This window comes from Lissotriton helveticus, chromosome 7, assembly GCF_964261635.1.
Source record: "Lissotriton helveticus chromosome 7, aLisHel1.1, whole genome shotgun sequence".
In the NCBI taxonomy this organism is placed as follows: Eukaryota; Metazoa; Chordata; class Amphibia; order Caudata; family Salamandridae; genus Lissotriton; species Lissotriton helveticus.
In genome coordinates this window covers 1929188500-1929211785 of record NC_136068.1, presented here as the reverse complement: position 1 = coordinate 1929211785, position 23286 = coordinate 1929188500, and the positions used below count along the sequence as shown (strand labels likewise).

General features: G+C 49.6%; 1 protein-coding gene across 11 annotated transcripts in view; it reads right to left on the bottom strand.

The window, feature by feature from the left end:
* The window catches only part of LOC144770912 (uncharacterized), a 347728-nt gene that overhangs the window by 260986 nt on the left and 63456 nt on the right, over positions 1-23286 (bottom strand). For 4 of the 11 annotated variants that reach the window (XM_078655722.1, XM_078655721.1, XM_078655724.1 and 1 more), the window contains 4 exons: positions 4389-4488; positions 4181-4279; positions 3900-4040; positions 3624-3718 (listed from right to left, as the gene is read on the bottom strand). In XM_078655722.1, coding sequence (XP_078511848.1) covers positions 3624-3718; positions 3900-4040; positions 4181-4279; positions 4389-4488 — 435 coding nt within the window. Of the gene's footprint in view, positions 1-3623; positions 3719-3899; positions 4041-4180; positions 4280-4388; positions 4489-13186; positions 13338-23286 lie in introns of those variants that run through there. The other 7 variants (XM_078655718.1, XM_078655719.1, XM_078655720.1 and 4 more) reach the window with 3 other exon arrangements.

Sequence of the window (23286 nt, the reverse complement as noted above, 5' to 3'; positions counted from 1 at the left end):
AGCATGGTATATCCTTGGAATTTGGCTTGAATGAAAGTGCTCAGGAAATCACCAACGCACGTTCGTCCCTCAAACTCCCAGCTGTCGTCGGAAGTTAGATGGTGGGCGTAAATATAGTTAGGTTGGTGTACCCCCGTCTCTTGTGTGCACTCTATATCAAACACTATATAGTCCTCGGTCTTGGTCTGAGGTAGACCTTTAACCATATAACACTGATGGCTGGTGCCTGCCTCGTAAGACACATGACAACGGGGACATATCATGCCTTTGCACTTGTGATCCGTTGCCACATACCGCCCACACTCACTGCAGTCCTTTTTAGGGACGCATGTGAAAGATTTCTCGTGTATGCTCAAGCAGTTTTGCGAGCGACAAAACATCCTACATGTGCCGCACCTCACCTTCAGGGTAGCGTCTTCTATACAGCCGTCCCTCTGACACATCTTGCAATGCATTTCACATTGGTGGTATGTTTTATTGCTGTATATATGGTCACAGTGGGCGCACACATTCCTGACACCCAAAAAACCTTTAAGGTTCAAGATGCCGTCAAAATGATTTTCGGCGTGGAGGACATATACGGTCTTGTTTCTCACAGGGCCCCCTGTTGTAAAGTACTTCCAGGAACCGTTGTGATGAAGAACTTTCACCGTCACGGCGAAATAGTTCTCAAAAAGACCTATATCGCCAAAGCCGACCATTCGGTCAGGAGGTATTTCAAGAACCTCATGGGCTTCAGCAGCTCTAGACATGATGACAGCGTCAGGGGTCTTGCGAGCCATCAGCAGCCCCACGATGCTGGCCGCCAGACATGTGTTGGCAGAGGGGCTGTTAAAGTTGAGCAGCCACCTCTGTTTCTTACCAATTATTTGACTGTAGAGTATGCTCTTTAAAGGTCTGGAAACACCACCCTCACGCCCCCGTACAATGAGGGCTATGACTCTAAAAGTGCCATAGGCGACTAGTTCTGCCTTACTCTGTAAAAGCCTTGAGAGGTTTTCTAAAAATTGCACAGCGTCAAAAACATCTCGGGCCTTCCGCCTGGTGAACAACGGAGTGTCAAAACCCTGCCCCTGGAAGCGGAGTTGGAAAAAGTCATTAGGCCCCACATTGTGTAACAACCTTTCTATGAGCTCCTGCACAGCCTGATGTATAGCCAGAACACCCTGATCGGATGATGTTATTTGATGGATGTTAATAAATCTAAACTCCTCATAGTGTTCTACGGCCCTAAACCTCTCTACATTGCGAGTGTAACTTCTAACACTCTCTAAACACAAGGGCTCTGGGCCCTCAGCAGTAGGAGTGTGAATTGCGGAGGTGTTCTCTGTTGTGTCATTTTGGGGGGTCCTGGTGGGACCTGTCTCAGGAGTCCTTGTAAACCTGCGGGTAGCGCATATTCTAGCCTTCTTCAGCTTATTTATTAAGCGCCTGCGTTGCTTTGTACTATTAAGCCACTTTTTTTTTCTTTTACGACCCCAGGCTTTTCGAGATACCATGCCCCAGCCTATCTGAACAGGTTGGTTGGTGTCATTGTACGCCTTGTTCATGGAGGCCGCTGCTACAGTTCCACCCCTAGGTCCTTCTGAATGTTGCTGTGTTTGGAGTTTTAAAGTCCGCCCCCCTACCCCCTTCAAATGGCCGACCCTCGGTATGTTTGACCCTGCACCTATGTATTGTCGGCGGTAAAGTGTTGGTTTATATGTTTCAGGAGCTGTTCTTGAAACTATGGGCCCTTGTTTGAAGGGGTCGAGGGAAACAGATGTTTCTTGTTTGAAGGGTTGTGAGGCATCAGATGTACGCTGCTTGAGCAGTCTTAAGAAGCGTGCAGACTTTGTCACTAACCTCTGGACCTTACGGGTATATTTTGGGGGCCTCTTATGAGCACCACTGGCTGTGGGGGTCTTTAGGGGCCGGTGTTGCCATAGTCACGCCTGTATAGCATGTATGTCTGCCACAGCCGCCTGACACTCCTGGATGATCACTTTTTTACACACCCCAACCCTTTCCACGATCTTCTGATGGGCCATACTTGTGTACAGGGGCTTGTTCACCCCCACCCCCCATTTTAGGTTTGCGGCGAGCGCCTGGCGTTTTAGTTTTCGAACAGCCATCTGCATCTCTTTTACATGACCCGCAAATACCTCATATGTGTTTACAGACCCCTCTTGCGCCTGCTTAGAGGGCCCCACCTTGCGAGGCCTTATAAATGGCTACAACGTCTTAGGACCATCTATACTGCTAACAGCCTTAGCACCATTCTGTAAAGCCTGTTCCGATAGTGTTCTAGAAATAGGACCCCCCGGCGAACGCCCTGGTGCGGACAGGAATGGAACATTGCAAACTTTGTATGGAAAAAGCGGCTGTACCCCCTGGGCCCCCGTGGTCTTGTCATCCACACTTATTGCTGAGGGCTGTGTGGGGCTTACGACGGCCGCGGGGCTGGACCCGGGACTGTACACGTGGCTGGCAGCGGGGCTGGACACAGGCCTGTACACGGGGCTGGCAGGTGGGCTGGACGCGGGACTGGACACAGGACTGTACACGGGGCTGGCAGCTGGGCTGGACGCGGGTCTGGGCGCGGGGCTGGCAGCAGGGCTGGTGGGGTCGTATGCCCCCGGAGGGGTACTAGGGGACAATGGGTATGAGGATTGTGAGGAGCTGTCGTTATAATCAGGGGTCCTAGCTGAAATGCCTGTGTCAGGGTGTGCTGACCTGTTAGCTGGGTTCTGTAAACCCGCTGTGCTCAAAGACCCCTGGGACACCGCTTCAGGGGTTCTACCTAGGCTGTCTACCACCCCCCTAATCAGCTCAAGAGCTGGGGTGTTCACGATAGAAGGCCCTTCTAGGGGTTGCGTGTTATTACCCGTTGAGACCCTAGGCTGTGCCTGAACACTTACAACCGGCTTTGGGGGCTGCTCAGGGGCGTGTACCTCTACATGTACAGTTATTTTATTTGGTACTGTCTGGGGTTTCAGGATGCTGGATGGATCCAGCGTTGCATTATGGTTGCTGAGGGATGCTGCTATCTGTAGCTTAGGGACCCCCGGTTTCAGCTTCAGATGTTTTCTTGAGAGGCGCGATGTTTTAGGGGGCTGTGCCGGCGCCATCTCTTCTACATCCACAGCTACAACTACCGCCTCCTTGGGGCTCACGGGTGTATAGGCCTCATTCAAAGGTTTAACAGTCTTTTTTACAGATAGGTCTAAGGGGCTATCATGGGGTTCAGGGGTCCTAGGTTTCTTCTTCTCGGGGCTTAAGGGCTTTGCCTGGACCTCTGGGAGCATCGGAGCCGTCTTCTTTAAGTTTAAGGGTTCTGCTTGGGGCTCTGTGAATACCTTGGAGGACTTCACACGTTTTAAAGGGTTGGGAAGGTTCTCTGAGTCCTTATGTTTCTTCTTAAGGGCGGCAGTGATTGAGACACCTTTCCCTTTTGATACGATGAGAGGGCCCAGACCCACTGTAGCTGTTTTACACAGACCCTGCCCTGTGTTATCTGTGTTTGTCAAGACTCCGCCAGTGCTGACTCCACCCCTGTGCAGAATAGATTGGTGTAGAGGATTGTTCATCATGTTTGGTGTGTAGTGCGCGGAGACTTTTTCGTGGCGTACACGCCTACTCACACCTTTTGTAGCGCTTCTGTTGTTCTGGACGGTTGCTGTTATGTCCCTTAAGGGCTGCGCCGACCTCTCTTCAGCAGCATGTTTCTGAGCCGCTTCTAAAATATAAACAGAAAAAATATATATGTTAGAGAAAGTATAAAAAGAACACACACACACACAATCCTAAGTTCTACACCGCCGCCTTTTTATATAGGCCTTGCTACAAGTCGTTGTACCCTTCTGCTTGAGAGTCTGTAACACCGATAGTACTTTTCACACCCTTTGTAACAAACACACCTGATAGAGGTCTTTTTGCAACTCCTTTCTTTGACGGTGGTCCCACTTTAGAAGGTAAAGCTTTCCTCTTCAAAGGGCTTTCTTTTGATTCTCGCGACACCTCTTGTACCTCGACGCCGTTCGGGCATAACGTGGGGGTGCCTGTAAAGAAAAAATAATACCCCGCCTTAGTCATATTTCTGAGGAGTCCCACTATACACCATCAGGGTCAGGACTGTGGCCTACCCCGCCAACTCCCCAGCGTCTTAGACAGTTTAAAATAACAGGGGCTTTTTAATTACATGTAGGAACTGAAGTGTTTTGCACACTGTTCAGAGCGTCTTGAGCCTCGATGTACTCCATAAGCTCGTCAAAAGCTTGTTGTAGGTCAGGGTCATAAGCTGTAAAAGCATACATACATGAGAGCCCATTAGAAAAAGAGAACTTCTGAGAGACTGGTGTACAAAACTACGTAGAACTACATAACTCTAAATATATATATATATATACCTGGCTGTGGGGCCGACAGGTGACCAGCGTTGCTAGTTATTACAGCTGGGTCCAGCGCCGGGGGCACATTGGTGACGGTTGCATTTGCAGGGTCTTGCATCTGTATTAAACATTAAATTAAAAAAAGAAATAAAAACGGTTTTAGTAAACGCTTACAGCGGCAAAGCATGTATTGTAATAGTTATGCACCCTTGGGGATAGCGTTAGCAAACATTTTAAAATAAATAGAAGCACCCTACGCCATATCCTGTAATTCTGGGTACATGACTTAATGTACCACCAACATCCTATCTTGCGACCATTGCGCCTAAGTGCTGGGCACTCTTTTGTAACATGTACACGCCTCTTTTCTCTTGTAACACCCTGCTTGCGCCCCTCTTGATTACGCCACATTGTCTACCACGTATTGCAGTATTATACCTCTACCTGTAACCTGCACACATTGCACTTTTTTTTCCTCATGTAATGCCCCGTTTGATAACGCCTGTATTTTGTTTGCTCACCATTGAAATTTTTTGTCCATGTAACTTATCGCCTGCTCTTGTAATTTGCGCTAACAACCAGTATTTTTTCTGTTTGTATCTTTTATGTAACACCTGTAATTCTTAGACCTTATGTTTTACATAAGACTCTTGTGTAAAGCGCTTTGACACATTCCAATGCTAACTCTCAGTCTCACATATATTGCAGTATTATACCTCTATATTTTATTTTGTACGCTTTTTGTAACCTGCACACGTCACTTTTTCCGCCTGCAATGCATCGTTTGCTACCTCTTGTATTTTGTTGACTCACGATTGTCACTTTTGTAATGCACCGTTTACTACCTCTTATACTCTGTTGGCGCACAATTGTAATTTTGCTTCATTTAATGTAACGTTTGCCTTTGTATTTTGCTCACTTGTAATGTTCTCATGTAGCAGTTCTGTTCCTATTGTGAAGCGCTCTAACACCTTCGTGTTCGCGCTATCTCTCAATAAATAAAATAAAAAAACACACACCGGGCCTGCAGGCTTGGCCCGCCCCTTCAGTGATGTCACCAGCTCATCACTGGTGGGGGCGGCCCTAACCCTGCAGCCCCGGAGAAGCTCACGCCGCCATGCTGCCGCTGCTGGATCCACGTGGGGCCGTGGGAAAATGCCCACAGGACCCCTCACAGCACCAAGGACACCGGAGTCCGCCCCCCAGAGTCCCCCGAGCAGCGCCCCGATGCAAGCGGGCTCGGGGATATATTTTAAAAAACGGCCCAATTATGCACACGGGCTCCGGAGCCCCACCGGGCACCCGGAGCCCGCCCCCTAGAGCCCCCCGAGCAGCGCCATGGTGAAGCGGGCTCGGGGCATTTTATTTTAAATAAGAACGGCCACGGAGGCCCTGGGACACCGGGAGACCGGCACCCCGAGCAGCGCCATGGTGAAGCGGACTCGGGGCATTGTTTTAAAAATAACGCTGCACTAGGGACCCAGAGACCCCCAGGACACACAGAGACAGCCCCATAACACCCCAAAGGACTATGGCGACCCACCAGGAGCCCCCCCTCGACAACTGGCCCCCGGGTTTATTTATTTTTTAAATACAAGGCCCTCAGGACCCCACCAAGGAGCAGCAAGGACCCCACGGAGCCCCCCTGGACCCCTCCAACTCTCTACAGCGGTTTGGTGAGTGCAACAAGGCATTATTTATTTTTAATTATATGCCATGTATATTATTTAAAGCCCCTATGGTACCGTTACAGTGTAGTTAAATGTTTCTATGAACTGTAAAATGCACGTTTCCCCTCTGCATGTACCCTCCTAAGACCTACAACATTATGCCCTTAAATAAAAAAACGCCTGCAAACTCTGCGCCATCCCCCACAACACCACCCCTATTAACATTAATTGTCTACACACATAGCTTTAAACTCAAACCTTCAACACAGCCTTTATTCATTTTAAATACATTTACATTTCACGTCTTGTAAAAAACTTCATTGGCACCTTTATTCACATTAAACACAACACATCGCCTTAAACATTAACAGTTTACAAAGTACTCTTTAGCATTTTCAAAACTACAGTTTTGTATACTTTTAACACCACATAAGAACTATAGTTACTTACCTGTAAACTGTGGTTCTCCAGTATTGGTGTCTTTCATAGATTCACATGCTTGAATATTCCCCGTCGTCGAAGTGGGAGTCCCACGGTACATAAAATAGCAGTATATATGCATGTATACATGAAAAATATAACTAATAAAATATACATACATATAGTGCAGTAAATTGTAAATTCCAAAAGTACCATAGAACACAATAGGCCCATTGAAAAGCCTAAGGGAGAACTCACTTTAGTAGCATATCAGAGTCATTATGTGTTGGATCACATTCCAGCCAATCAGGCTGTAGCCTCCTCTAGAACCTTCTCCTCAGAAGCCCAAGTCCTCAGATTTTCGTAGCACAGAGTAAGTAAAAGTGCCTGAGGAGAAGAGAGCCTCTGAGGGGAGGATGGGAGGGTCGCATGTGAATCTATGAAAGACACCAATACTGGAGAACCACAGTTTACAGGTAAGTAACTATAGTTCTTCTCCAGTATTAGGGGTGTCTTTCATAGATTCACATGCTTGAATAGAGTAGAAAGCAGTAAATGATCACATAAGTCATAAAGGTAATACATCAAGCAAAGAAGGTAAATATATATGGTAATAAGCAATAAATACCAAAACATTATTACTAGAAAACAAAACCTTTATGACTGGAGGTGGGTAGCAACAGAGGCTCACCTTTACTGGAAAAGATTCCGCAGCACCGCTTGACCCACTGCCGCATCCGCGGCGTCTGTTGATTGCAGGCAGTAGTGCTTAGTAAAAGTATGGCTGCTCGACCAAGTAGCAGCTCTGCAGATCTGGCGTAAGGGTACCCCCGCAAAAAGGGCAGCCGAAGTAGACACTGCTCTAGTTGAATGAGCTCGAACAGGAGCAGGAAGGGGCTTTCCAGCCCGTTGGTGGCAGAAGGATATGGTAGAGGAGATCCACCTGGTTATAGTCTGCTTGGTAACAGGTTGTCCTTTGCAAGTTGGACCATATGCCACAAACAATTGATCAGATTTTCTGATAGGTGCAGTTCGTTGAATGTAGAATTTGAGACAACGTTTCAAATCTAATGAATGCAATGACCGCTCAGCTGGAGTTTGCGGAGCAGGAAAGAAAGTTTTCAGAATTACAGGTTCGTTGAGATGAAAGTCACTGGGAACCTTCGGGATGAACTTAGGATTAGTTCGTAATGTCACAGCCTCTTTGGAGAATTTTAGGAAAGGAGGCTGTATGGTAAACGCCTGGATGTCACTGACACGTCTTGAGGACGTTAAGGCGAGTAAAAGAGCAACTTTCCACGTGAGAAATTTAAGAGTTGCCGAGTGAATAGGTTCAAATGGTGGTAGAAGTAGTTGAGACAAGACCAAATTCAAACGCCAGGCAGGCGGAGGGCGACGGATAGGTGGAAACATCCTAAAAAGGCCCTTGTAAAATTGTTTAATGATCCTTGAAGAACATAAAGATGTGGAACCATCATGGCGGAAACGGGAAATCGCCGCCAGAAACACTTTAAGAGTTGAGTGGGACAGACCTGATTTTGCCAGGGATAAAAAGAAAGGTAAAATTTGTTCAGGTTTTGCAGTCATTGGGTCCAAATCCTTGGTGCGGCACCAGACACAGAAACGTTTCCACTTGAGTTGGTACGTTTTTATGGTGGAGGGAGCGCGAGCCCGCGCTAATACCTCCCTGCAGTCCTTGTCAATAGTTAATCGTGCAAATTCATTGTACTCAGGTTCCAGGCATGGAGTTGAAGGTATGCTGGATCCGGATGACAAATTTGTCCCTGCTGCATCGTGAGGAGGTGCGGCAGAGGATGGAGCGGCAACGGATCGGACTGCGAGAAGAGGAGCAGGTCCGTGAACCATGGACGTCTCGGCCACTTGGGTGCGATCAGGATGATGCGACAAGGTTGGAACCTCATCCTGTGTAACAAACGAGGGATCAGAGGAAGTGGAGGGAAAGCATAGATGAAATCGTTCGACCAATCGATCGAAAATGCATTCCCGCTCGACTCTCTGTGGGGATGCCGACTTGCAAAGCGTGGGCATTTCTTGTTGACAGCAGTCGCGAAAAGATCCATCCGTGGCTGGCCCCACCGCCGGAAGATGTACTCGATCGTGGGCTGATTGAGTTCCCACTCGTGATTGTCTGATGACGCTCGGCTGAGTGAATCCGCCAGAACATTGGCCACACCTGGCACATGAATGGCTGTGAGATGAATTTGACGTTGGATCGCCCAATCCCATATCTCTTGTGCTAGTTGAGAAAGTGGAAGAGACCTCGTGCCGCCCTGCTTGTTGAGGTAGTGCATGCTGGTGGTGTTGTCCGTCCTCACCAGCAAAGTGTGTCCCCGCACTAACCTCTGGAAAGATTTGAGGGCTAAGAAAATCGCCAAGAGTTCCAGACGATTGATGTGCCAAGTTCGTTGTATTGCTGTCCACTTCCCTTTCACAGACATGCCGTCGAGATGCGCTCCCCAGCCTTCGAGAGACGCGTCTGTTGTAAGCGTCAGAGTTGGGGGTTCGTCCTGGAATGAACGGCCTGCAGATATGTGTGGAGGGTGAGCCCACCACTCCAGCGCTTTCTGTATGCGAGGTGTTAAAAGGACCTTGTCCTCGAAGGACCCTGACACCTGTTTCCACTGCCTGTCCAGTTCCTCCTGGAGAGTCCTCATGTGCAATCTGCAATTTGGAATGAGGTGGATGCACGAGGATGCCATGCCAAGGAATGATTTGAACATTCGGACAGAAACGGACAGTTTTGATTGGAGGGAGCGCACCATCATTAACATGCGGTCCTGTCTTTCCCGGGAAACGTACACTTTTCCCTGCCGAGAATCTAGCAAGGCCCCGAGAAAATTTCTGCGTTGCGAAGGTTGAAAGTGTGACTTCTGGCAATTGATTGAAAGCCCCAAGGCGTGGAAAAGGGAGACGCAAACTTGAGTGTGCTGCTCCGTCTGGTGAAAAGTGTTTGCCTTGATGAGGCAGTCGTCCAGGTATGGGTAAAATTGGATACCTTGGAGACGTAGGAAGGCAGCTACGGGGGCCAAGATCTTGGTAAAAACCCTTGGTGCCGAGCGGAGGCCGAATGGCAGGACTTTGAATTGGAAGTGTAGCTGTCCGACCGTGAAGCGGAGATACTTCCTGTGTCTGGGGTGGATTGGCACATGGAAGTAAGCGTCCTGAAGGTCGATTGTGGAATAGAACTCGCTTGGATTGAGAAAATTCAGAATTTGGATCAGGGTTAACATCTGAAAAGTTTTTGAAATTAGAAATTTGTTTAGAGCTCGTAGATCCAATATTGGACGCCATTCCCCCGACTTCTTCTTGACCAAGAAAAAGCGGGAATAGAACCCCTTGCCGCGTTGACCTTGCGGCACTAGTTCGATGGCTCCTTTTTTGATCATTAAATTCACCTGGGCCAGAAGGTCCTTGAAATGAGGGGGTGGTGGCCCCGCAGGTGGATGATTGGGTGGAAATTTTGTGAATTCCAGGGTATGTCCTTTGGATATAACGTCCAGGACCCATTGGTCGGAGGTGATTGTAGACCATTTGTAAAAGTATTTCGAGATGCGACCTCCAAGATGTACGGTCGGCAAAAGGAAGGGTCTGAGGCAGTCACTGCTTTTTGGTGTTTGATCCACCTCTATAAGTGGATTTCCTTTGGTAAGGCCTGGAGGTGGATTGTCGAGTTTGAGATTGATAGGCACCCCGCTGTCTGTTATCGTTGTAGGTGTTGAATGAACGATATTGACTGGAGCCACGAAAAGTAGAGGAGCCTCCGCCCCTACCCCGTGCACCCCGAAAAGGCCGTTTCTTGTATTGTAGGCTTGCCAGGGATTTCGCAGTGTCAGTGTCCTTTTTTATTGCCTCAAGGGCATCATCCACATGTTTTCCAAATAATAATTCTCCGTTATAAGGCAAATCTAGGACTCTTGCCTGTACTTCAGGACGGAAAGTGGTAGAGCGCAGCCAGCCTTGACGCCTCAAGACTGCAGCCCCCGCCAATTGTCGAAATCCCGTGGAGGAAATATCGAGTGCACACTCAATGATTTCGGAAGAAATCAACTCTCCCTCGTGAATAATCGCCTGTGCTTCTGTCCGGATAGTCTCAGGCAGCTGAGGAATCAATGCAGCAATCTCGGACCACATCTGGCGGTCATAACGGCCCAGTATAGCCAGAGTGTTTGCCGCCCTCACTGTAGTAGCCGCCATGGTCGTGAATTTCTTCCCTATGGAATCCAATTTGCGGCCTTCCTGATCAGGAGGAGACGTGAGTGGCGTAGCAGGATTGCGCGATCTTTTTTGCGCAGCCTGAGTAATTACCGAATCTGCCTTCGGTTGAGACACTAAGCAGGCCGGAGAAGACGCCGGTGCTTTGTATTTCCTGTCCAATCTGGGTAAGACCGCAGGAACAGAATTGGGACGTTCCATCAATTTAAGGCCTTCCTTCCAAATATATTCCACGATTGGTATAGTGTGGGATTGCCTCTGTGAGATGTCTTTAAAGTCATATAGAAAGCAATCACTTTCATGCTGTTGTTGTTCGACTTTGAGATGAAACCGTTTTGTAGCCCGGATCATCAAATTGTGGAAATGTGCCATGTCCACTGGGGGCGAATGTAGAGGCGAGGTGGGCGGAGTGGAAGGTGTTTGAGCCCTATAATCGTCCCACTCATCCATGCCGGCGTCATTGTCGTCGTCATCTGTGTTGTGAGGATCCGGATCCTCATCTCCAGTGTCAGGGCGAGTACCATCCGGTGAAGCCGGTGAAACTGGTGTAGGTGCCTGAGGAAGTTGCGGTTGAGGCTGCGGAGGAGGCAGTGGTGCTGGAGAAGCAGGAGTAGAAGATGGAAACCTGCGGTTATAATCATCCAGCATGTGCTGAAGGTTCATCACCAAGGACAGAGGTATCTGGGTAACAGGCTCTGAAGGCACCGGTTCGGACGTATCAACAGGAAACAAGTCAGTCCCATCTTCGACATTGTCCAACACCTCACCCTCGTCACTATATTCCTGGCACTTAATGTTCAAATCCGAAGGACTTGTTGCCTGTTTAAATAATCCTTCCACTTCCGAATCGTTTCCGGATTCTTCCTCACCAGACTGGAATAATTTGTCGGGAAGACGAGCACCACTCCTCACAGGACTCAGTTGGATGAGTGGTATGGTCCGCAAAGAAGAAGCAGTAACCACTGTGTAGATGGAAGCCGTCTTCGGTAGAGGTTGGTGCGACGCCAACGAGCCCGTCGGCGTAAATGCGGCACCGTCAGCAACGCCCTGAGGCGACTTGGACGGGATTTTCTTCGTCGACGAGGATTCCTTGCCCGTCGACGAGCCCGTCGACGGGAGCGGGGCTTTGTTCGTCGACGAGAGTGGAGCTTTGGCCGTCGACGACGAAGGCGTCGACGGTATGAGAGTCGTCGACGAGGCCGTCGACGAAGTAATGCTGGCCGACGGAGACGTCGTCGACGGGGGCACCGTCGACGGGCCCGTCGACGGGGTGCTGGGTGGAGGCTTGGTCTTCGTCGACGATGTATGCGTCGACGATGGAAGCGTCGACGGCTTCGTCGTCGACGGGGCGCTGAGTGGAGGCTTGGTCTTCGTCGACGGTGTATGCGCCGACGATGGATGCGTCGACGGCTTCGTCGTCGACGGTCTATCCTTGACGGTCGTCGACGAGATCTTCACCACTGAAGAGATGGGTCTCACCTTCGAGGTCGCCGTCGACGAGGTGGTCGTCGTCGACGTAGCGCCGGTGGACATGGAACATGTCGTCGTCGACGTGGAGGTGGTAGAAATGGATTTCGTCGACGCTGAAGACGTCGGCGGGCGCGACGACGAGCCCGTCGACGAGCCAAAACCAGATTTCTTACTGGTAGGTAAGGCTTTGGGCGCAGACGTCAGAGAACCAGGTCCCGTAGACGTGCCCTGAAGCGAATCCTGTGGGGAGACAATCCTAGAGGACTCCAACAGTCTCCTCTTCTTGAGAAAAGGAGAAGGAGCCTCGGTCTCAGACCCACGCTTCTGAGAGGACTTTGAAGCAAAAGATGACAGGCTCTCCACATCAGAAACCACAGACTCCGAAGTTCTCAACTTCTGTAGCCACAGAAGGAGACGGGCCTCTCTATCTCTCAGAGTCTTAGGAGGGAAAGTACGACAGTACTTACAGTTTTTCACCTCATGGTCTGGGTAGAGACAGTAAATGCATTTACTGTGTGGATCCTCGTGGAAAAGGCGCAGTTTACCACATGAAGGGCAGGCTTTAAACAGAGATTTCTTGTTTGAAGACATTTTCTTGAAGAAAAAACAGGTAAAGTTGAAGAAAACTGAGCAGAGCTCAGGGAGACTCCCTTCACACGACGTGCGGTAGAAAATCTGAGGACTTGGGCTTCTGAGGAGAAGGTTCTAGAGGAGGCTACAGCCTGATTGGCTGGAATGTGATCCAACACATAATGACTCTGATATGCTACTAAAGTGAGTTCTCCCTTAGGCTTTTCAATGGGCCTATTGTGTTCTATGGTACTTTTGGAATTTACAATTTACTGCACTATATGTATGTATATTTTATTAGTTATATTTTTCATGTATACATGCATATATACTGCTATTTTATGTACCGTGGGACTCCCACTTCGACGACGGGGAATATTCAAGCATGTGAATCTATGAAAGACACCCCTAATACTGGAGAAACATACATCCTTGCGCCCATGCTTTATTTACCTTCTCTACATGTTCACAGGCGGCGTCAATCTGGGAAAAGTTGCTCGGGTCCATTCTTGCCTTTAAGTTCCAAGGGTTGGCGCTGTGACTCCAAGACAGTCCACTTGCTCCCCAAGGGTGTTGAAGGGCTTGTTGGTGAAGAAATACTCAAAGTGCAACAAAAAAAAAAAAGCAATCCACAGCAGTCGCTCCCAGAAGTTTTTTGAATGGGTGTTTGACAGTGTTCCATGAGGGGCCTTTTTATACCTGTCCATGCATGCTAATTAGAAGCCCCCACACCCCTTATGACTTGAGGGGGTTTAGAACAATGTCTTGGGGTCTTTGGATGGGAACTTTTTTTCTATGCTTGCACAGTTTACGCTGTATACATCTGTTACTTACATTCATGGCTTATCTTGGGGAAGAGAGACCCCCGGGAACCGACCTTTGCCCCATCACTAAACCCATCACATGTCATCTTTCCAGCCAGAGTCATCAAGTCCTGGCCTAAACTGTCACAATTCCGGCCAGCATGTCCAGTTTCGACCCTGGGGCTTTGGAGGTGTGTGAATTACGTCAGAGCACTTAGCCTTCTGCTTCAGGTTCTCATGGGAAGACTTGCCATGACATCTGTCTTTTTCACCTTGCACAGTTTACGCTGTATACATCTGTTACTTACATTCATGGCTTATCTTGGGGAAGAGTAGGGTGCTTGGGGCCATATTTTAAAATGGCTTATCTTGGGAAGTAGAGACCCCCGGGAACCGACCTTTGGCCCATCACTAAACCCATCACATGTCATCTTTCCAGCCAGAGTCATCAAGTCGTGGCCTAAACTGTCACAATTCCGGCCAGCATGTCCAGTTTCGACCCTGGGGCTTTGGAGGTGTGTGAATTACGGCCGAGCACTTAGCATCCTATTTCAGGTTCTCATGGGGAAACCTTGCCATGACATCTGTCTTTTTCAACATCTCAAAGCTCAGGGTGGCTGAACATGGCTTGTGCTTTTTAAAACACACTATGGGTTTCCCAACAGCTACAATTTAAAAGCTCCCCTTTTTTTTTCAAACATAAAAAAACATCTCCCAACACACAGGGTTGGGGACTCAGGCCTGTTCAGCAGCTGTTCAGCCTGCAGCTGTCTGCAACACCCAGTTTTAAACATGCACAGACATTTCCAGCCTGCACGCACTTTCATATGCACTTTTAAAACATGTACACAATTACCACATGTTTTGCAGCCTGTTACTTCTTGGGAATATCCCTACATGTCACCCCCCTTTTAAGGCCAGGACTGTTTAAGGCCAACAGCCTGCGCCCGGCCCTGTCAAAATTTAAGGCCAGGGTTTCCAGCCAGAGCTGTTAAATTTCCGGCCAGGAGTTTAAGACTAGGCCTGTCATAATTAAGACTAGACCCATCACTTTTTAAGGCCAGGATTCCTGGCCGGAGCTGTCAAATTTAAGGCCAGAGTTGAAGTGAAGGTATCACTATATACTACTGCTGCAGATACTTTTGCAAATAGCAATTTTCTGGATAAGATAACATGTGACCAAGAGCCCTTTTTTTCAAAGAGAATCCCCAAATATAAAAAGCAATTGATGAATTCAACCTTCTTATTATTGATGAAGCTATCTCGACATTTTACACTGTTATTTCCACATTTCATGACATACGTTTTAGTAGTGTTTACATGGAGACCTAAGTTAAACATAAAGGTTGACAAACTGGAAACGACTCTTTGCAGCCCTATTTGTGTACGGACATTAAAACAGCATCATTCGCGTACAACAATGCTGGAATTGGACGATAACCAATATATAGGAAATCGTGGCATTCGCTGGTTTAAACTGTGACATGTCAAAGAGAGAAAGATGCTCAGAGCCGCTGAGAAGAGATGCGCGCTCTGTGCGCAGGGGACGCTGTGACGTGTCAGAGAGACAAAGATGCTCAGAGCCACCGAGAAGAGATGCGCGCTCTGTGCGCAGGGGACGCTGTGACGTGTCAGAGAGAGAAAGATGCTCAGAGCCGCCGAGAAGAGATGCGCGCTCTGTGCGCAAGGGACGCTGTGACGTTTCAGAGAGAGAAAGATGCTCATAGCCCCAGAGAAGAGGTGCGCGCTCTGTGCGCAGGGGACGCTGTGACATGTCAGAGAGACAAAGATGCTCAGAGCCACCGAGAAGAGATGCGCGCTCTGTGTGCAGGGGACGCTGTGACGTGTCAGAGAGAAAAAAGATGCTCATAGCCCCAGAGAAGAGGTGCGCGCTCTGTGTGCAGGGGACGCTGTGACGTGTCAGAGAGAGAAAGATGCTCATAGCCCCAGAGAAGAGGTGCGCGCTCTGTGCGCAGGGGACGCTGTGACGTGTCAGAGAGACAAAGATGCTCAGAGCCACCGAGAAGAGATGCTGCGCTCTGTGCGCAGGGGACGCTGTGACGTGTCAGAGAGACAAAGATGCTCAGAGCCACCGAGAAGAGATGCTGCGCTCTGTGCGCAGGGGACGCTGTGACGTGTCAGAGAGAGAAAGATGCTCAGAGCCGCTGAGAAGAGATGCGCGCTCTGTGCGCAGGGGACACTGTGACCTGTCAGAGAGACAAAGATGCTCAGAGCCGCTGAGTAGAGATGCTGCGCTCTGTGCGCAGGGGACACTGTGACCTGTCAGAGAGACAAAGATGCTCATAGCCCCAGAGAAGAGGTGCACGCTCTGTGTGCAGGGGACGCTGTGACGTGTCAGAGAGACAAAGATGCTCAGAGCCACCGAGAAGAGATGCTGCGCTCTGTGCGCAGGGGACGCTGTGACGTGTCAGAGAGACAAAGATGCTCAGAGCCACCGAGAAGAGATGCTGCGCTCTGTGCGCAGGGGATGCTGTGACATGTCAGAGAGAGAAAGATGCTCAGAGCCACCGAGAAGAGATGCTGCGCTCTGTGTGCAGGGGACGCTGTGACGTGTCAGAGAGACAAAGATGCTCAGAGCCACCGAGAAGAGATGCGCGCTCTGTGCGCAGGGGACACTGTGACCTGTCAGAGAGACAAAGATGCTCAGAGCCGCTGAGTAGAGATGCTGCGCCCTGTGCGCAGGGGACGCTGTGACCTGCAAGAGAGAGAAAGATGCTCAGAGCCGCTGAGAAGAGATGCGCGCTCTGTGTGCAGGGGACGCTGTGACGTGTCAGAGAGACAAAGATGCTCAGAGCCACCGAGAAGAGATGCTGCGCTCTGTGCGCAGGGGACGCTGTGACGTGTCAGAGAGAGAAAGATGCTCAGAGCCACCGAGAAGAGATGCGCGCTCTGTGCGCAGGGGACACTGTGACCTGTCAGAGAGACAAAGATGCTCAGAGCCGCTGAGTAGAGATGCTGCGCCCTGTGCGCAGGGGACGCTGTGACCTGTAAGAGAGAGAAAGATGCTCAGAGCCGCTGAGAAGAGATGCGCGCTCTGTGTGCAGGGGACGCTGTGACGTGTCAGAGAGACAAAGATGCTCAGAGCCACCGAGAAGAGATGCTGCGCTCTGTGCGCAGGGGACGCTGTGACGTGTCAGAGAGAGAAAGATGCTCAGAGCCGCTGAGAAGAGATGCGCGCTCTGTGCGCAGGGGACACTGTGACCTGTCAGAGAGACAAAGATGCTCAGAGCCGCTGAGTAGAGATGCTGCGCCCTGTGCGCAGGGGACGCTGTGACCTGTAAGAGAGAGAAAGATGCTCAGAGCCGCTGAGAAGAGATGCTGCGCCCTGTGCGCAGGGGACGCTGTGACCTGTAAGAGAGAGAAAGATGCTCAGAGCCGCCGAGAAGAGATGCGCGCTCTGTGCGCAGGGGACGCTGTGACGTTTCAGAGAGACAAAGATGCTCAGAGCCACCGAGAAGAGATGCTGCGCTCTGTGCGCAGGGGGCGCTGTGACGTGTCAGAGAGACAAAGATGCTCAGAGCCACCGAGAAGAGATGCTGCGCTCTGTGCGCAGGGGACGCTGTGACCTGTAAGAGAGAGAAAGATGCTCATAGCCCCAGAGAAGAGGTGCGCGCTCTGTGCGCAGGGGACGCTGTGACGTGTCAGAGAGAGAAAGATGCTCATAGCCCCAGAGAAGAGGTGCGCGCTCTGTGTGCAGGGGACGCTGTGACGTGTCAGAGAGAGAAAGATGCTCATAGCCCCAGAGAAGAGGTGCGCACTCTGTGCGCAGGGGACGCTGTGACGTGTCAGAGAGACAAAGATGCTCAGAGCCACCGAGAAGAGATGCTGCGCTCTGTGCGCAGGGGACGCTGTGACGTGTCAGAGAGAGAAAGATGCTCAGAGCCGCTGAGAAGAGATGCGCGCTCTGTGCGCAGGGGACGCTGTGACGTGTCAGAGAGACAAAGATGCTCAGAGCCACCGAGAAGAGATGCTGCGCTCTGTGCGCAGGGGACGCTGTGACGTGTCAGAGAGAGAAAGATGCTCAGAGCCGCTGAGAAGAGATGCGCGCTCTGTGCGCAGGGGACACTGTGACCTGTCAGAGAGACAAAGATGCTCAGAGCCGCTGAGTAGAGATGCTGCGCTCTGTGCGCAGGGGACGCTGTGACCTGTCAGAGAGACAAAGATGCTCATAGCTGTTCGGGTAGAGGTGCGCGCTCTGCGCAGGGGGCACTGTGACCTGTCGGAGAGAGAAAGATGCTCATAGCCCCAGAGAAGAGGTGCGCGCTCTGTGCGCAGGGGACGCTGTGACGTGTCAGAGAGACAAAGATGCTCAGAGCCACCGAGAAGAGATGCTGCGCTTTGTGCGCAGGGGACGCTGTGACGTGTCAGAGAGAGAAAGATGCTCAGAGCCGCTGAGAAGAGATGCACGCTCTGTGCGCAGGGGACGCTGTGACGTGTCAGAGAGACAAAGATGCTCAGAGCCACCGAGAAGAGATGCTGCGCTCTGTGCGCAGGGGACGCTGTGACGTGTCAGAGAGAGAAAGATGCTCAGAGCCGCCGAGAAGAGATGCGCGCTCTGTGCGCAGGGGACACTGTGACCTGTCAGAGAGACAAAGATGCTCAGAGCCGCTGAGTAGAGATGCTGCGCCCTGTGCGCAGGGGACGCTGTGACCTGTAAGAGAGAGAAAGATGCTCATAGCTGTTCGGGTAGAGGTGCGCACTCTGCGCAGGGGGCACTGTGACCTGTCGGAGAGAGAAAGATGCTCATAGCCCCAGAGAAGAGGTACACGTTCTGTGCGCAGGGGACGCTGTGACGTGTCAGAGAGAGAAAGATGCTCAGAGCCGCTGAGAAGAGATGCGCACTCTGTGCGCAGGGGACACTGTGACCTGTCAGAGAGACAAAGATGCTCAGAGCCGCTGAGTAGAGATGCTGCGCTCTGTGCGCAGGGGACGCTGTGACCTGTAAGAGAGAGAAAGATGCTCATAGCTGTTCGGGTAGAGGTGCGCGCTCTGCGCAGGGGGCACTGTGACCTGTCGGAGAGAGAAAGATGCTCATAGCCCCAGAGAAGAGGTGCACGTTCTGTGCGCAGGGGACGCTGTGACGTGTCAGAGAGAGAAAGATGCCCATAGCTGTTCGGGTAGAGGTGCGCGCTCTGCGCAGGGGGCACTGTGACCTGTCGGAGAGAGAAAGATGCTCATAGCCCCAGAGAAGAGGTGCACGCTCTGTGCGCAGGGGACACTGTGACGTGTCAGAGAGAGAAAAATGCTCATAGCTGTTGGGGTAGAGGTGCGCGCTCTGCGCAGGGGGCACTGTGACCTGTCGGAGAGAGAAAGATGCTCATAGCCCCAGAGAAGAGGTGCACGCTCTGTGCGCAGGGGACACTGTGACGTGTCAGAGAGAGAAAAATGCTCATAGCTGTTGGGGTAGAGGTGCGCGCTCTGCGCAGGGGGCACTGTGACCTGTCAGAGAGAGAAAGATGCTCAGAGCCGCTGAGAAGAGATGCGCGCTCTGTGCGCAGGGGACGATGTGACATGTCAGAGAGACAAAGATGCCCAGGGCTGCCTAAGGGGAGAAGCCAACTCTGTGCGCAGAGATGCTGCTGAGACATCTCTGAGAATAAAAAAATGGCTAACTTTGCAACAAGAATTTTCACTTCTATTAGGGAAACGGGGCGATGATTATGCTACCAACACAGAAGCCAATGAAAACATCAAAAAAGTTATATGGAACTGGATAAAAACAGAAATCGTTCAGAAGAATCATGACATTCCGTCCGGAACGGCGGAGACTCCGTTAGTAGATGTGAACAAACTCAGTTCACTCCTGTTTCTGATCCGAATCTGAAATCAGAAGACATCACATGAAACCCTTCTTCAAATAAAGGGTGGGCAAAAAACATCCAGTAACAAGCCCCCTATGTCATGTCATAGACAAATGCAGTCAGACAAGATGTTATTAAAAGAGCAGGACTTACGTGACTAATACGCATGGGATAATCCTCGCCTCTGTGTCCTTAATAGAATCAAACATTCTCGTTGCAAAGCAAGAATTTTTTTAATTCTGTGTCAGGACCAGAGGCTCAGTTAATGCTAGTTAAAAGCTGATAACCACAGCAGACGATGCGCGATCAATAGGTTTATAATATAATTGTTTAAACATAGAATCAGCCGACCTATCGGCTGCACAAACAATATCCTCCAATCTGAAGCCAAACACAAAAGCTAAGGAAGCCATACCCCCCTGGTTGAATGAGCGCCATACATAGAAATATCGATATCAGCTTCCAATATGACCCATCTGAACCAACGGGCCAAAGTCATGGCAGACACTGATTTAAAAGGTTTTTGAAGAGATAACAGTTGACCAAAATGATATGTATGACAACTAAGAGTGCGAGACTCATAAGTTTTTAAACATTTCACCACACAGAGTTTTTGATTATGAGGGATTGCTGAATAGTCAATACATCGGACATGGTTTTAGTCCTTTTAGAAATAATGAATGATACACATTCAGAAGAAAATAACCAACCAGCTAAATCCAATGCTCGTACATCGGAAACTACCCTATATGAAACCAGACATAGTAACATAGTCAACTTAGCCGATAGCTGTTTCACGGATAATAAGATATTATCGGGCCATTGCTCAAAGAGGTATAAAATGCAGTTCACATGAGGCTTGGGTGGATTAGCGACTCTAATGCCTTTAAGTAACTTGAAAACCAAAGAGTGCACACCTACCGGTTTACTATCCACTGGAGCGTACCCAGCCGATAAGCTGATTGAAAGTTGTTTACTGATTAGCACTACCTACGGTATAGGTAAGTCACCCCTCTAGCAGGCCTTACAAACTCTAAGGAAACTAGATAACTCAAGTTCCACAGCACCATGAAGGCTTCTCTGAACACAGGAGTGTTTGGTACCAAACTACTACTCTCAATAAACCCACACTGATGCCAGTGTGAGATTTATTGAAATGTCCTCAGAGGTGCCCCCTGTGGTCACAAACTTGCTTTAGGCAGCCTGCCACCACCAGACATGTTTCTTGAACCCAGGGTCAAGAGCCCCCACTCTCTGAGACTGGAAACAAGCACATCCTGGGCATAGGTGTCACACCTCCTCCCCAGTAGAGGCACAGTTCCCGGCAGAAGAGACCTTCAAAGGCATGCCACCTTTGTAATGCGACCCCCAGCCTCTGCTGCTAGCAGTAGAAGGCAGCCCCTGGGTCAAACCCCCACTGGGTGGGAGAACCAGTGGGAAAACTTAGTCAGAATAGGAGGTGTGCTATCCTTCACCAACTTCACCCCTCAGGTGGAGTTTCAGTGCCCACAATCTTGAAGATGGTGGGACTTTTCCAATCAGGGCTAGGGCTATGCCCCTTCCCACAGGAGGGTGACATAATAGTGGGTGCAGACACCCCAGGTAAGAAACCCGTTGGTCACTACCTGCTGCTCCCTTGTAACACCCCTAAATCTAGTATTTAGGTGGCTCCCTATACCCTGAAACCAGTTTCTGCCGACCCAGGAAGAAGAAGGACATAGCAGACGCCATGCACAGAGGACTGACGGTGCCCACTGACTTGGTTCCAGCCCTAACAGCCTGTCTGCAGCTTCAAAGACCCTGGGAGCAGAATGGCACCTGTCCTGCAGCCATCGGCCTCCACAACCCCTGGGAGGACTGCCTGCCTTTGGAAATGACCAGAACATCCGAGGACAGCAGCTCTGTCTACAAGAAATCAATACAAAAAACTCTGGTGCCCCCAGGAACTGCGATTCCTGACCACTCTACAACCAACGCCTCCGGCCTGTGTCTAGGTGGCCCACTGATCCAGAAAAGGTTCCCCAGTGATCCAGATTCTGAATCTAACATTGACGGACCCCTCCTGGACTCCACACGATGCCTACAGTGTGAATCTGAAAGGTTCCCCGCAACCTGCTACTGTGTCAGGCGCAACAGATGGGGGGGTTGAAATTCTGGGACACCTCGCACCGGACTGGGACTGCCTGGGCCTGCTAGCCTGTTAGTCATTCATGCCTGGGCCTTTTTGTTGTTTGGTAGGCGGCCCGCCGGTTTCTACTACTGGTGGACTGGAGTATCGTAATGTGCCATACCTGCATATGGTGGGGGGTTGCTGATGTCTTGCTTGCTAGCTGCAGTGTGGGACTGTCGATCTGGACAGGATAGTTCTAATCATGCCTCTCTCTTCTGTCTTTCTTTTGACTTTTGTACTTTACTTGTATGTGTGTTCTCACGTGCTCAATTGTCTTAGTGTCAGATTTCCCTCATTTGGCCAGGGAAATGCATGGCCTTCGTGTGTGCATGCCATTCTTGGCAAAAATTATTATGTTTTTTGGTCTGTGTGGGGAACCTGGTTTGCATGTGTTTAGTGGTGAGTCCATGATAAGTCTTGTAATTTTTTAAGAGAAGGTACGTTAGCTTCTTTATTTTAGGGAATCTTTGATTTTGATCTTATCATGGAATAATATACATGGGGTGAGAAGTTTCTTTTTTTTGTAACTTTAGTTATTGATTTCAAAGTGGGGTGAACAATCAATAGTTCAGAATGATGAAAAGCGAGAAGGTCATATAAACCCTGCAACCCCTCCCCCCTCCCTCCCATGCAGAACAATATCATAATTGCAGCACATTCCGGACATAGCAACACATCCACTACAATAATAGGAGTGTAGGACAGTTATGAGGAAAGTTCTTACATATAGTCCACCAATACAGGCCAAGAATGAGTACATATGAATTCCAGGGTATCTTTTTAGAATCTACAAATGTTGTGGCAACAAGCAAACACCTCCAGAGGGCCCTCAAGCTGTGGAAGGAAAAAACATAGGGGTTGCTGAGCATAGCATTCACAGTATGTCAGGACGGGACATCAAATATGTCGTGAGGGGGGGGCCTAGAAATCTTTGGGGCGGGATGACTCCGGCAGCTCTTCCTCGTATACCTGCAGCTGATCCCTACAGTAAAGCAAGTCGCAGAGCCATTTTTTTATAGTGGGTGTAGTCCTGGCTTCCCAGCATTGTGCTACCGCCCGTTTTGCAAAGAGGGTGGAAACTGCAACAATGCACCTGCTACCAGGCTTAAGACGTTTAACGTATCCCAGCAAGCATAGCTCAGGAGTGCAGCACACAGGCTCCAACACAATGTCAGTGAGAATGGTCACTACTGCAGTCCAAAAAGCAAACACACCCTTGCACATCCATGCAACATGGAGAAAGTCTGTATCCGCTGCTCCACATCGCACACCATTAGCAGTCAATCAATCAATCAATTAAGCTTTATTCGGTTTTTAGTTTAAAACCATAAAAGCAACAAGAAAGAAAAGTACATACATACAAAGATAACTCATCAAATCATTTGCAGGATTAAAAGAAGTCAATGGATAAAATGAACAAGAAACAATTTAACTAATCAGGTCAAAATACGTGAATAGTCAAGGATTAAAACAAAAAAGTAAAAAAGTAAGAAAAAATTAATGGCACAAGGTACCCGGGATCCCCTTTCACCAAGAATTATTGTTCAGTGACATTAGTCTTGGTAGCGATTTGTACCGGGGGCTGGGATAAAAATCATGCAGATCCCAAATACAAATGGGACCATCTCCTTCTTTAGGCTGGGAGGAACGGAGGTAGGGGACAATTTTCCTATCCTTAAATTTAATTAAAATCAAGTCCCCCGAAATGTCTTTGGGCAGCGTACCTAGCCACCCCACCCTCCTAACACTCAGGATTCC